The following is a 14,619-nucleotide window of genomic DNA, read 5'->3' on the forward strand; positions in this document are numbered from 1 at the left end:
TTTTTAAAAACAAAGAATACTGGCATTTAGCAGAGCCAGCGTTCAAATCCAAGCAGCTGTCATAAGATTTTCTCAACCTTAGCTCTGTGGACATGCTGGGCTGGACCTCAGCGTTGTAGGAACTAATGGGTGTGAGTGGAGGAGGCGGGGAGGGGACATTCAAGAAAGCTCCTTGGCATCTGTGCATGCATTGCTAACAGTGTGGTCACCTCTCACTTCAAGACATTACCAGACTACTCCTGGAAGGTCCAATGTTCGACCACCAGTGAGGAGACAGAAGGCAGGACTCACCACTGCTAATGCCACTAATGTAGGTCATGGTTGTTAGGGGAGATGAGGAGCAATGCCATCAGCCTCTGGCCTGACCTAGAAATAGTGAGCTCAAGGCTTCCAGGTTTACAATGAAGAGGGCAAGCCTGTTTATTAATCCCTGCAAGCAATAGACATTTGCTCTGACAGAGAACTAGATCCAGCCTCTAGGCACAAAACCGTCCAAAATAAACACTTCTCTTTTCAGAAATTACATGCTATAATTCATGAAACAGGTGACACATTTTACTTGGAAATGGTAGGGGGAGGGGAGGGGCATGGGAATGCCAGTGGGTAAGGAGCTACAAGATGTATATAATTTGTTTGTTTGGAAGTAGGGTCTCACTCTGTAGTTCCAGGCTGGCCTCAAACTCATAATGATCCTCCTACTTCTGCCTCCTAAATGCTGGGGTTAAGGCTTGTACCACCATGCCTGACCTAAAATATTTTTATTTATAAGGAGAGAGAAAGAGAGAGAGAAAAAATGGGCACACCAAGGCCTGTTGCCACTGCAAATGAACTCCAGACACATGCGCCACTTTGTGCAGCTGGCTTTACGTGGGTACTAGGGAATCGAACCCTGGCTATCAGGCTTTGTACCCAAGCCTTAACCACTGAGCAGTCTCCTCAGCCCAAGGGGCTACAATTTTAAATCAGAAGGTGACACTTGAGGGGTGACCTTCAGAATAGGAAGGGTACAGTACAAGTGATATTGAGGTTGGTGTATCCAGAAGATAGCAAGTGCAGTCCCTGGCACCTACTTGGTAGGCTAAGGAGCAGCAGACGTGGCCAGAGTGGAGTGAGGGTGTGGACCATGCGTCTGAAGACAAGTGTCTATGTGCCTATGGTAAGAAGCACTCAAGGCCATACCTAGTAGCAATGGCAGGATCTAAGTGGGAGTTCCCGAGAGCTCTTTCCAGGTGTAGGAGGCAGTAGGAATCACTTTCTCCTGGCCCTAGAACAGTGCCCTCCCAAGGCTTTGTGAATCACCTGAGCTCAGCCAATGTCTGGGGAAACAGGGAGGTGGGGAGAGGCGCTCGCCTTACATAAGTGAGGAGAGCTGCTTCCTGGAACCGGGTCCTCAATGGCCTGTGCTCGGCTCAGATTAGACTCAGCCTCCTCCGAGGTGGAGAAGCATGGTGGGGCCAGCCCTGGCGCTGCTGGCCGCAGCCGGCGCTGTGTTCTGTGTGGGGGTGTTCCTCTGGGTGGTCTGCAGCCACTTCCTCACAGTACACATCCCCAAAGGCATCGGCCACCCTGTGAAGCTAAGGGTTCTCACTTGCCTTTTCCAGCTGTCCCTGACATGGGTGAGTGCATTTGATTTGTCCGCTCCTCCAGAGGGCTAAGGAACAAGGAAAATCACAGACCAGAAGTTTCTAGGTGAATTAACACTAGTGTCATGTGGCCTGGGGTTGCTCACCCCTGAGCAACCCCTAGTAAGTGGTTCTCAGCCTCCTTTATGCTTCTGAAGCCGGACCTGTGAATAGTCACTAAATTTCAAAGAATGGCAGGCTTTCTCACTGTGTTAGTTTCAAGTTACCATAACATACTACCTGAGATCATCCGCTTACAAAGCTAAAAGGTTTATTTGGGCTTGGGGTTTTGGAGATTGTAATGCAGCCTGTGATGTTGGTGGGCCCCATTACTTTGGGTGCATAGGATGGGAGCCCCTCATGACAGGAGTGTATGGATGGGTGAGACTGCCCACCCTATGGTCAGAGATCAGGCAAGAGGAAGGGGTTGAGGTCCTACAATGCTTTTCCTTAATTTTATTTGGTTACAATACAAAAATTGATTTCAAGGCTGGGGAGATGGCTCCGCAATTTAAGGTGTTTGCTTTCAAAAATGGATTTTATTATGACATGAATATACATATGTGTGTGTGTGTGTGTGTGTGTGTGTGTGTGTATCATTATACTTTAGGGTTTTTTTGTTTTAATTTTTTTTGTTTATTTATTTGAGAGTGACAGAGAAGGAGGCAGAGAGAGAGAGAGAGAGAGAGAGAGAGAGAGAGAGAGAGAGAGAGAATGGGCGCGCCAGGGCCTCCAGCCACTGCACATGAACTCCAGATGCGTGCGCTCCCCCCTTGTGCATCTGGCTAACGTGGGTCCTGGGGAATTGAGCCTCGAACAAGGGCCCTTAGGCTTCACAGGCAAGCACTTAACCACTAAGCCACCCCTCCAGCTCATACTTTAGGTTTTTAAAAATATTTTATTTTTATTTATTTGAGAAAGAGAGACAAAAAGAGGCAGATATATATATATATATATATATATATATATATATATATATATATATATATATATATATATATATATATGGGGGGGGAGAATGAGCACACCAAGGCCTGCAGCTACTGCAAATGAACTCCAGATGCATGCACTACCTTGCACATTTGGCTTACATGGGTACTGGGGAATTGAACCTGGGTCCTTTGGTGTTGCAGGCAAACATCTTAATTAAGCTATCTCTCCAGCCTTGGGAAGGGGTGGTTTGTTGTTGTTTTGAGGTAGGGTCTCACTCTAGCCCAGGCTGACATGTAATTCACTATGTAGTCCCAGGTTGGCCTTGAAATCATAGCAATCCTCCTACCTCAGCCTCCAAATGCTGGGATTAAAAGCGCGCACTACCATGCCCGGGAAAGATTTTTGTTTCTGTTTTTTTGTTTTTTGAGGTAGCATCTTGCTCTAGCCCAGGTTGACCTGAGACTTTACTCTGCAGTCCCAGGCTGGGCTGGAACTCACAGCCATCCTCCTATCCCTGCTGGGATTAAAGGAATGTGTACCACGCCTGCCTGCTTTATTTTTATTCTCCACTCAGCCCTTCCCCAACAGTGTCTTTCAGAGCACAGCCCTTTGGAGGTCCACTAAGCCTTTCAAAGGCTCCACCCTGGGGATTAAGTCTTCCTATGTGGTCCTCTGGGGGTGGGGGGTGGATGGGACACTCAACACACAAACTATAATGCTCAGTTAATAGCTGGAGGAAATTGCCCAGCTCTCTCCCCTGGCCTGACTCACATCTCATTTTTTCCCAGCCCTCAGCACGCTATAAAGCTAGAAGGTAGGAATGAGTCACTGGGCCCCAGCGACCACAGTCACAAAAAGCCAGAGAAACAGGAAGCAAGTTAGTGAATTAGCTCCAAAAATGAGCAAAGCCTAAACAAAACAAAAAAAATAAATAAATAAAATAAAACTATTAAAAAGGGCTGGAGAGTTGGCTTAGCGGTTAAGTGCTTACCTGTGAATCCTAAGGACCTCTGTTAAAGGCTTGATTCCCCAGGACCCACATTAGCCAGATGCACAAGAGGGTGCATGCATCTGGAGTTTGTTTGCCATGGCTGGAGGCCCTGGTGTGCCCATTCTCTCTCTCTCTCTCTCTCTCTCTGCCTCTTTCTCTCTCTGTTGCTCTCAAATAAGTAAATAAAAATAAACAAAACAAAAAAATTTTATTTGTTTGTTTTTTTTTGTTTTTGGTTGTTCGAGGTAGGGTCTCACTGTAGCCCAGGCTGACCTGGAATTCACTATGGAGTCTCAGGGTGGCCTCGAACTCACAGCGATCCTCCTACCTCTGCCTCCCGAGTGCTGGGATTAAAGGCATGCGCCACCACGCCCGGCTAACAAAAAAATTTTAAATAGTATAGTATTTTTTAAAAATCTCTTGTTTGCCTTTAGACGATGGGAAAGTGCTTATGTAATATAGTGCCTTTCTGTTCCCAGTCTGTGAAATTTATTCAAATCCATGCAAATAGATCATGTAGAGAGTTGTACAGATGTTGCCCCCATGGTCCATAGTAGTTTTCGAGGGAGCTGACAGAAATTGAATATTAAAAATATTTTAACCAAAAAAAGAAAGAAAGAAAGAAAGAAAGAAAGAAAGAAGGAAAGAAAGAAAGAAAGAAAGAAAGAAAGAAAGAAAAAGCCAGGTGTGGCGCACACCTTTAATCCTAGCACTTGGGAGGCAGAGGTAGGAAAATCACCATGAGTGCCAGGCCACCCTGAGACTACATAGTGAATTCCAGGTCAGCCTGGGCCAGAGTGAGACCATATCTTATAAAACCAAAAAAAAAAAAAAAAAAAAAAAAAAAAAAAAAATTGTTGCCAGGTGCAGTGGCACATCCCTTTAATCCCAGTACTCAAGGGGCAGAGGTAGGAGGATTGCTGTGAGTTCTAGGTCAGCCTGGGATAGAACAAGACTCTACCTCAAAATAACAAATAAGTAAACAAACAAAGATTGGAGCTGGAGAGATGGCTCAGTGATTGGGGCACTTGCCTGGCAAGCCCAAGGACCCAAGTTCAATTCTCTAATACCCACATAAAGCCAGATGCACAAGGTGACACATGTGTCTGGAGTTAGTTTGCAATGGCTAGAGGCCCTGGCACACCTATACTTTCTTTCTCTCTCTCTCTTTCATCTATCTATCTATCTGCCTCTTTCTCTCTCAAATAAATAAGTTAATCATTCAGGCAAGAAAATTGCCTGAAAGGAGAAAACAGTATATTTTTGTTAGGTTTCTTTTTTTTTAATTTTTTTTTTGTTATTTTTATTTATTTATTTGAGAGCGACAGAGAGAGAAAAAGGCAGATAGAGAGAGGGAGAGAGAATGGGCACGCCAGGGCTTCCAGCCACTGCAGACGAACTCCAGACGCGTGCGCCCCCTTGTGCATCTGGCTAACGTGGGTCCTGGGGAACCGAGCCTCAAACCGAGGTCCTTAGGCTTCACAGGCAAGCACTTAACCGCTAAGCCATCTCTCTCCAGTCCTAGGTTTCTTACAGAATATAAAGTGACGGAAAGCTCCTTTTCAATGGGAAATCTTGATACTGACTCTCAACTTGAGTCTGCATTTGTTGCTGCTGAGTAAATCTTGTTTACTGAGAACTTTCGTGTTTGAACATCCTTTCCCCATTCTGTATCTTCTTTTGTCCTCTCTGCCCCCTCCCCTGAGGACCCTCATCCTGTAGGCAGTGTTGTCCATTCCTTTTATCCTCCGTTCTGAGACCACCAGCATTTTGACTGGGACCCGTGGCTTTCACAGCCTGTCGACCAGTTTTCTAGCTGCTGTGACTTAGTTTCCTGGCCTGACAAGTAGGGAAACAGCAGCTCCTACTCGGAGGCGTTCTGTGGGGACAGCATCAAGCGAGCTGCCCCGCGGGCATATGGCAATGCCTGGCACAGGGTGAGCTCTCCTTACTTATCACCCACCACTGCTGCGGGTTGTTCCAGTCTGAAAACCCGTTATGCAACTGCTGTGTGACATGCGGCTAGATTTGGACTCAGTGATCGCTGAGAGATAAAGTCCTAGGCAGGGTCCTGTTTTGAAGTCTCATGATATTGGAGGTGGGGGAGGGGGCTCACCCGTGACTGAGCCCACTCATAAGGAAACAAGCTACAGATCGCTTCACAGCAAGGCCAGTGCTTTTAAAAGAAAAGCCCACCAGGGAGGTGAAACAGGATTTGTTCCTCTCAGGGTCCCTTAACTCCCCAGGAGACAGAATGGAAGGAACCGGTGAATTTATATAGGATCCAAAATTACCTGGTGAGGTACATTTTACATCCAAACCACCGCAGACATCTTCCCCCCATCCCACCCCCCCAAAAATAATCCAATACTAACATGGAAAGATAAGAGGACTTTCTTCTTTTCCAAAATAAATAAATAAATAAATAAATAACAAGAAAAGTGAGTTAAGGGGGTCTGGCTGGTTCTGGACATGGAACTGGGTAAGTGTGGGGTTCTTTTTGTTGTTGTTGTTTGTTTTTTAAAATATTTTTTATTGATGCATTACAGAGAGGGAAAGGAGCAAAAGGGAGGGAAAATGGGTGTGCCAGGGCCTCCAGCCACTGCAAACACACTCCAGACACATGGGCTACCATGTGCATGTGGCTTATGTGGGTCCTGGGGAAGTGAGCCTGGGTCCTTAGGTTTTGTAGTCATGTGCCTTAGAGGCTAAGCCATCTGTCCAGCCCATTTAAGTGTGGTTTTATAAAGATGTCATGAAAATGACCCTTTCTGCCCCTGCAGAGGGTAGATGTGGCAGTCAGACTCCAGGCGGCATGCAAAGCGGACCCACGCACGCCCCTTTCTCAACCCGTTTCATCTTTTCTCTCTGGCAGGGCAACATTTTTGAGAAGCTGGGGCTCTGTTCTGCACCCCAGTTTGCCAGTTTTGTGCATGACCTGCAGCCGCTCAGGACACACCCAGATGTCGTGGTCACGGATCTCTGCTTTGGGTCAATCCCTGTGAAGCTGTACAAGCCCAAGGCGCCCTCCCGCGCCCTCAGGGCTGGCATCATCTTCTACCACGGTGGCGGGGCCATCCTGGGGAGCTTGAGTAAGATTGGCCTCCCTCTCTGGCACCCTGCTAAAGGGGTTTGAGAGGATGGGCATGTCCCTGGTGGGCAGGGAAGTTAGTAGACCCCAAATCATTTGGGTGGTCTCCCCGAGAAGGATGTATATGCATATGTGTACGTTCGTCTACAGTATGAATAGCATGTAAATGGTTGCTATACTGCTTTTTTAAGGGAATAATGAAGAGGAACACAAGCTTGTCTGTGTTCAGTACATACACAATATTTTTGGGACATTTTTAGTTCACAGTTAGTTGAATCTGAGGAGTCTATGGAGAGGACTGAGTGTATATGTTTATTGGATTGAAAATTGTGATTGTTGAAGTAAAAAAAAATTTCTTCACTGAGGTGAAATTCACATAATGTAAAATTACCTGTTTTTTTGTTTTGTTTTGTTTTGTTTTGTTTTTTTTCTCCAAGATAGGGTCTCATTGTAGCCCAGGATGACCTGGTATTCACTCTGTAGTCCCAAACTGGCCTCCAACTCAGTGATTCTCCTACCTCTGCCTCCCGAGTGCTGGGATTAAAGAAAAGCTAGCGCCACCACATCTGGCCAAAATTACCTATTTTGTTTTGGGGAAGTAAGGTATCACTCTCCAGAATTACCTATTTTTTTAACTTTTTTATTTTTATTTATTTGAAAGTGACAGAGAGAGAGAGAGGCAGATAGAGAGAGAATGGGCACGCCAGGGCCTCCAGCCACTGCAAATGAACTTCAGACGCATGCGCACCGTTGTGCATCTGGCTAACATGAGTCCTGGGGAATTGAGCCTCGAACCGGGGTCGTTAGGCTTCACAGGCAAGCGCTTAACTGCTAAGCCATCTCTCCAGCCCCAGAATTACCTATTTTGAAGCAACACACAAAAGCATTTGGTTCCTGTCATATAGTCACCACTTAAATTTAGTTGGGATTAAAAATATTTTAAGTGGGCTGGAGAGATGGCTTAGCGGTTAAGCACTTGCCTGTGAAGCCTAAGGACCCCGGTTCGAGGCTCAGTTCCCCAGGTCCCATGTTAGCCAGATGCACAAGGGGGCGCACGCGTCTGGAGTTCGTTTGCAGAGGCTGGAAGCCCTGGCGCGCCCATTCTCTCTCTCTCCCTCTATGTCTTTCTCTCTGTGTCTGTCGCTCTCAAATAAATAAATAAAATTTAAAAAATATATTTTAAGTGAAAATAAATAAATTCATCATTTTGTTTCATATCTCAAAAAACTCTGGTTTGGCCAGGTATGGTAGTGCATGCCTTTAATCCCAGCACTCAGGAGGCAGTGATAAGGAGGATCATCATGAGTTCAAGGCCACCCTGAGACTACATAGTGAATTCCAGGTCAACCTGGGCTAGAGAGAGAAAGAGAGAGACTCTATCTTGAGAAAACAAAAACAAATAGGAAGACCCAAGATTTGAGGGAACTTCCAAAAAGACTGTGCATGGTATCTTGTGCCTCTAACTCCGGCACCCAGAAGTCAGAGGCAGGAAGATAAAGTTTGAGGCCATCCTAAACTACATAGAAAGATTCTATCTCAAAAATAAATAAATAAATAAATAAAAGGAAGGCAAGACCTGGATGTGGTGTCACATGAACTGAGGAGACAGAGGCAGGAGGATCCCTGTGACTTTGAGGCCAGCCCTGGGCTAGAGTGAGATGCTACCTCAGGAAACAAAAAAAAAAAAAAGAAAGAAAGAGAAAAGAAAGAAAAGCAAGGAGAGAAAAAGGGAGGGAAGGAGGAAAGAAGGGAGAAAGGAAGGAAGGAAGGAAAGGAGGGAGGGAAAAGAGAGAGGGAAGAAAATGTTAAAAACTCAAAGTGAGCTGGGCTTGGGGCACATGCCTTTAATCCCACTTTAATCAAGGTGGACATGGTTTCATTATAGTAATTCTCCCCACCCTTGTTCTGGTGAGAACATCTTCCTTTGATTTTAGTTTCATGTGTGTGTGTGTGTGTGTGTGTGGTTTTTCGAGGTAGGATTTCACTCCAGCTCAGGTTGACCTGGAATTCACTATGTAGTTTCAGGGTGGCCTCGAACTCAGGGTGATCCTCCCACCGTGCCTCCTTTGGTTTTAGACGTGTCTTCTCATGTAGGGAACCCAGGTCCCTAGGGCAGCCGTTGAGAACAAGAGGCTTAGTCAATAAGGATTTCCGTTTGGTCAGTATGACAAATGACAACAACAATAAATAATATTAACTAATACTTGTTAATATGAATTAGTACGTGACCTGCCCCGTGGGAGCTCCGCGCATGCATCCTCTTGTTTGAACCTGAGCCGCTGTGAGGCAGATGGCCACATTGTTCCTGTTGTACCAAAGAGGGAACAGAGCCTCATAGAGACTATGCAACTTGCCAGACACTAATTTTTAGATGAAAAAAAGAGCGTTTATATGTATAAAACCATGCATGTGTATATATTTAATATATGATTTTATTTATTTGGTTAGTTTGGTGAGGGTGCAGCAGGGTCTCTCACCACTGCAGATGAATGACCATCTGGCTTCGACATGGGTGGCTGGGGAATTGAATCCAAGCTAACAGTCTTTGGAAGCAAGCACCTTTTTTGTTGCAGGGGGCGGGGAGACAGGATGTTTTGAAGCAAGGTCTCCCTTTAGCTCAGGCTGACTTGGAACTCACTCTGCAGCCTCAGCTGTCCTTGAACTCACAATGCCCCTCCCTATCTCAGCCTCCGAGTGCTGGGACTAAAAAAGGTGAATACCACCTCACCCTGAGGAAGCAAGCACCTTTAACTCCTGAGCTGTCTTCACAGCCCTGTGAGGTTTTTATTTTTTTAAATTTTTATTAGCATTTTCCATGATTATAAAAAAAAACCATGGTAATTCCCTCCCTCCCCCCCACACACTTTCCCCTTTGAAATTCCGTTCTCCATCATATTACCTCCCCATCTCAATCATTGTACTTACATATATACAATATCAACCTATTAAGTACCCTCCTCCCTTCCTTTCTCTTCCCTTTATGTCTCCTTGTTAACTTACTGGCCTCGGCTACTAAGTATTTTCATTCTCACACAGAAGCCAAATCATCTGTAGCTAGGATCCACATATGAGAGAGAACATGTGGCGCTTGGCTTTCTGGGCCTGGGTTACCCCTGTGAGATATTTTTAATACATGGTGAAATTGTTATGCCCAGATCACGGAGTCCCCAAAGACCACTGAGAGTCTGACATGAATGCAACAGCAAAGAGCTTTATTTCGGGCTTAAGCTGGGACTCTTGACTTCACCAATGCAGTGGATCCGTACAAGAGCCCTGAGCAGCAGGGCGGCAGGTTTTTTATAGGGATTTGAACAAAGAAGTAGGGGAATGGTCACATGATTGGTTGATTTAAGCAGGAACAGCACTTGTATTTTTCTGATAGGCTTAGGATGCTGGTGGGCAAAGCTGGTGGGCAGGGGGCTAGGAGGATTCCAAGCAGATTAGGTAACCTTTATTGTGATTGGCTATGTGTATTTGAGGAACTTAAACAAACTTATTTTAAGCAAACTTTATCTATGACCACAGGAACGCATGGTGCAGACAGTCTACTCCCCCTTATCAGGAAACCTAGCTTGCTGGGAAGCAGAAACTTAGGCCTATTGATGATTCTGAGTTCTATTATGGCTTCCTGAGTCCTTCAAAATGAAAGGCTGGGGAGCTGGCTCTGTGGTTAAAGGTGCTTGCTTGTAAAGCCTTCCTGCCCAGGTCACATTCTCCAGTACCCGCAAAAAGCCGGGTGTACAATGTGTTACAAGTGTCTTGAGTTTGTTTGCAGCAGCAAGAGGCCCTGATGTGCCCATATGCATTCTAAATAAATAAATGAATGAATCAATCAATCAATCAATAAATGATGGGGTGAATGAGGGCGTGAAAAATTTGGAGAAAGTTGTCCAGACAGCCCATAGAGGAGAAATGGTGAGAAATTGGGAGAAAATTTGTTCTTTACCTAGAAGCAAATTTGTCACACCTACTCAGAGCCAACCGAGGTGTTTTGTTCCTAATATGAAGACAGCTCTGAGCAGTGAGTGGCCAAGCAGGACTTCCTGTGACCATGATGATCCTCTTATTTTCCAGGAACCCACCACAACATATGCTTGTATTTGTCAAAGGATAGCGACTCTGTGGTCTTGTCCGTTGGGTGAGTAAGGAGACCACGGGGCACGCAGGCTTCTAGCCCCGGTCTGTACGTGTGGGGTGGGGAGATTACGCAGAGGGCAGGTGGGGGTAGAGGGAGGACCACGAGGAGGACTGAGCTGTGAGGAGCCAGTGAGGAGAGGCAGGAAGAGAAGGAGAGAGGGCCAGATCTTGGAACAGAGAATATGCCTTGGGGTAAGCAGCCCTTAGGGATGTGTGAATAGAGGTACATTTTCAGGCCTGTCTTTTGGGAACAGGGGTGGAGCTTCCCCAAAGGCTTACTTCTGCAGAGAACAATTCAGTAAATGAAGGACCCATGCCCTTGGCGGACAGGTAGCAGCTCCTCCTGTTAAATGCAGACATCATCAGCAAGATAACCCAGGGCTGGGGAGTAGCTGTCAGTCAAGTGCCTGCTGTGTAATCACAAGGACCTGCGTTCAGATCCCAGCCATCTATGTAAAAAGCGACGTGTGGCCGGGCGTGGTGGCGCATGCCTTTAATCCCAGCACTTGAGAGGCAGAGGTAGGAGGATCGCTGTGAACTCCAGGCCACCCTGAGACTCCACAGTGAATTCCAGGTCAGCCTGGGCTAGAGTGAGACCCTACCTCGAAAAACAAAAACAAAAAGCTAGGTGTGGCAGTGACACATGCAACCCCAGAGCTGAGGAGGCAGAGACAGGAGAGGGTCGCTGGGGCTTGTGGGCTAGCTAGTCTAGCTGAATTAATGAGCTCCAGGTTCAGTAAGAGCATGAGTTCAAAGTCAGCCCCGGCTAAAATGACTGAAACAGGTACCTGACATAGGTATCCACACGTGCACGTGTACATATGTGTATGCACACATGAACATGTAGAAACACACACACACACACAGACAACCCAAACAGCATGCACACCACACAGAGAGAATCCCAAGACAGGAGGAAGGAACGGGCGTGTCAGGGAAGTCAGGTTTGTCAGGGAAGTCATGGCAGGCAGGTTCAGATAGAGGGGCTGGTACTGGTGCTGCCTAGAGTTGTTGACCCACGGGGAATGGCATGGCACTTGTGACACTGGCTAGTCCTCTGATCTCTGAGACAATGGGAATGGCAGCTGCCTGAGTGCCAGGCATGAGGACTTGGTCTACCATTGCGTTTAGGCCTCTTATCCACCTCTACCTGCTTGGAATTCAGGGAGGAATTTGGAATAAAGATCATTCTGGGGGCTGGAGAGATTGCTTAGTGGTTAAGGCGCTTGCCTGCAAGGCCTAGTGACTTGGGTTAGCGTTCCCAGTACCCCAAGTGGCGCATGCATCTGGAGTTTGTTTGCAGTGGCTGGAGGCTTGCCCATTCTCTTTCTTTCTCTCCTTGCAAATAAATAAATAAAACCTTAAGAAAAAGATTACTCTGGCTTTGCTGAGTGTTACACACGAACCATGGTGCTCATTTTCTTTCTAGATACCGCAAGGCACCCAAATACAAGTTTCCAGTGATTCGAACTGACTGCACTGTGGCCACTGTCCACTTCCTGAAGTCCCTGCATGCGTATGGAGTGGACCCAGCTCGAGTTGTGGTCTGTGGTGACAGTGTGGGAGGAGCAGTAGCCAGTGTGATCTCTCAGATGTTTGTGAACCGGACAGATCTCCCGCGCCTCAGGGCTCAGGTTCTGATCTACTCTGCCCTGCAAGCCCTGGATTTCCAGTCCCCTTCCTTTCAGCAAAACAAGAACATCCCACTGCTCACTTGGGACTTTGCTTTTTACTGTTGGTGTTGTCACCTAGGTATGAGCCTGTCTTGGAAGGATGCCATCAAGAATGGGACCCACTTGCCTCCAGAAGTCTGGGAGAAGTACAGAAAGTGGTTGGGCTCAGAAAACATCCCAGAAAGGTTTAAGGAGCAAGGCTACCAACCTGTACCCCATGGGCCTGTGGATGAAGATATTTACCTGCAGACGAGCGTCGTTCGGGATTGGACGTGCTCACCCCTGCTCGTAGAAGATGACATACTGTCTCAGGTCCCAGAAACTTGCATCGTGAGCTGTGAATACGATCTACTCCGGGACCATTCACTCTTATACAAGAAGAGGCTGGAAGACCTGGGGGTTCCTGTGACGTGGCACCATATGGAAGACGGCTTTCACGGAGTGCTTAACACCCTCAACATGGGTTTCTTAAGCATCCCTTGCTCCAGCAGAATCATGAGTGTGATTACCCAGTTTATCAAAGGGCTCTGATGTTCTTTCCTTCCTGCGAGAAGCCACCATCTAGTCTCTGTGCGTGGCTTTCTGTGACTTATATATTACATGGTGCTAAGGAGGGTGGAAGTGGTGGTAGCCTTCTTGGTCTGGGTTCTAAACCCAAACAATGAATATCGTTCTGGACAAATGGAGCAGATCACAAGGAGGCAGGTTTGGAAGGGCTGGGTTGGGTAGGGCTCTCTGTCCATGCCCATGGGAAAATCTGAGCTGACCATCTTCAGTGGCCATTTACAGGAATGGCTCCATGTGTAAAGAGTTGTTTGTAGCCTCGTTCCTTTGCTAGAAGTCAAACTGTCTAGGCTGATTCAGACTTTGTGCTAGGGACATCTGGTGGGTCGCACCTTGGGAATACAGTGCACTGGGTATGATCTTGCTGATAGGGTCTCACTCTAGTCCAGGATGACGCGGAATTCACTATGTAGTGTCAGGGTAACCTCGAACTCACGGCGATCCTCCTACCCCTGCCTCCAAGTGCTGGGATTAAAGGTGTGTGCCTTACTGGTTTTTCCATTGTGATACAGCAGAAGGGAGAGCTGTCCTCAAGGCTGCTAGTGGTAGTGATGGTGTTGATGGCGATGCCTCCTTCTTTGGGTGCCCAGCTAGCTTGTGCTGGAAGTATGTGACAGTGGCAGTCGACATATTTCCCATGGTGGCTGGGGAGATAGAGCTAACTGAGCATGGCAGCGGGTGAGTTCTGGGAGTCAATGTTGAGCTTCCAACTGAGGATCCTGAAGCAACATCGTAAGTATTAAAGGACGAGGGTTGAGCTGGGCGTGATGACACCACACATTCAATCCCAGCCCTCAGGAGGCAGGGGTAGGAGGATCACTGAGTTCAAGGCCAGCCTGAGACTACATAGTGAATTCCAGGTCAGCCTGGGCTACAGTGAGACACTACCTCAAAAAAAAAAAAAAAAAAAAAAAGAAAGAAAGAAAGAAAGGAGAAAAGGGAGGAGTTGGAGGGAAGCTGAGCTTAATCAAACTCAACCATACCCATAGTGGGAATTCTAGAGGGAGCCAAAGGACAGATGTGTTCATGGGAACTGCTTTTGATTTTTATTTTTTAAAGTTATTTATTTAATTTTGGTTTTCAAGGTAGGCTTCACTCTAGCCCGGGATGACCTGGAATTCACTATGTAGTCTCAAAATCCTGGCAGTCCTTCCACTTCTGCCTCCCGGGTGCTGGGATCAACGGCGTGTGGGCGTGGGCTACCATGCCCAGTTTGCTTTTTAAATTTTTTTTAATTTTTATTTTAGAGAGAGGGAAAGAACTGGCGTGACAGGTCCTCAGCCACTGAAATCAAACTTCAGATGCTTGTACTACCTAGTGGGCATATGCAACCTTGCACTTGCCTCATCTTTGTGCATCTGGCTAACATGGGATCTGGAGAGTCGAACATGGGTCCTTAGGCTTGCCAGGCAAGTGCCTTAACTGCTAAGCCATTGTGCCAGACCTGCTTTTTTTTTTTTTTTTTTTTTTTTTTTAAGACAAAGAACCAAAGGTCAGAGAGTTGGCTAAGTGATTAAAGGCACTTTCTTACAAACCTTGAAGACCTATGGTTTGATTCCCCAGTTTGATGGTTTGATTCGAAGTTCATTTGCACAGGTATAAGGATCT

At 46.6% G+C, this 14,619-nt stretch overlaps 1 protein-coding gene across 1 annotated transcript; it reads left to right on the plus strand.

Moving 5' to 3' along the window:
• Nucleotides 1-1,445: 1,445 nt before the first annotated feature.
• Nucleotides 1,446-12,978, plus strand: Aadacl3 (arylacetamide deacetylase like 3). Its single transcript, XM_004657630.2, has 4 exons — nucleotides 1,446-1,616; nucleotides 6,422-6,638; nucleotides 10,712-10,775; nucleotides 12,204-12,978. Exons 1-4 carry the CDS (start codon nucleotides 1,446-1,448, stop codon nucleotides 12,976-12,978), a joined length of 1,227 nt encoding a protein of 408 aa, XP_004657687.2.
• Nucleotides 12,979-14,619: the final 1,641 nt, after the last annotated feature.

The sequence above is a fragment of the Jaculus jaculus genome, chromosome 5 (genome assembly GCF_020740685.1).
Source record: "Jaculus jaculus isolate mJacJac1 chromosome 5, mJacJac1.mat.Y.cur, whole genome shotgun sequence".
In the NCBI taxonomy this organism is placed as follows: Eukaryota; Metazoa; Chordata; class Mammalia; order Rodentia; family Dipodidae; genus Jaculus; species Jaculus jaculus.

Excerpts from the sequence above, each read along its gene's own strand:
- Aadacl3 (XM_004657630.2), top strand. The coding sequence starts at position 1,446 with ATGGTGGGGCCAGCCCTGGCGCTGCTGGCCGCAGCCGGCGCTGTGTTC. Across the intron at positions 1,617-6,421 it reads TCCAGCTGTCCCTGACATGG|GGCAACATTTTTGAGAAGCT; the intron begins GTGAGTGCATTT and ends TCTCTCTGGCAG. Across the intron at positions 10,776-12,203 it reads TCTGTGGTCTTGTCCGTTGG|ATACCGCAAGGCACCCAAAT; the intron begins GTGAGTAAGGAG and ends TTTTCTTTCTAG.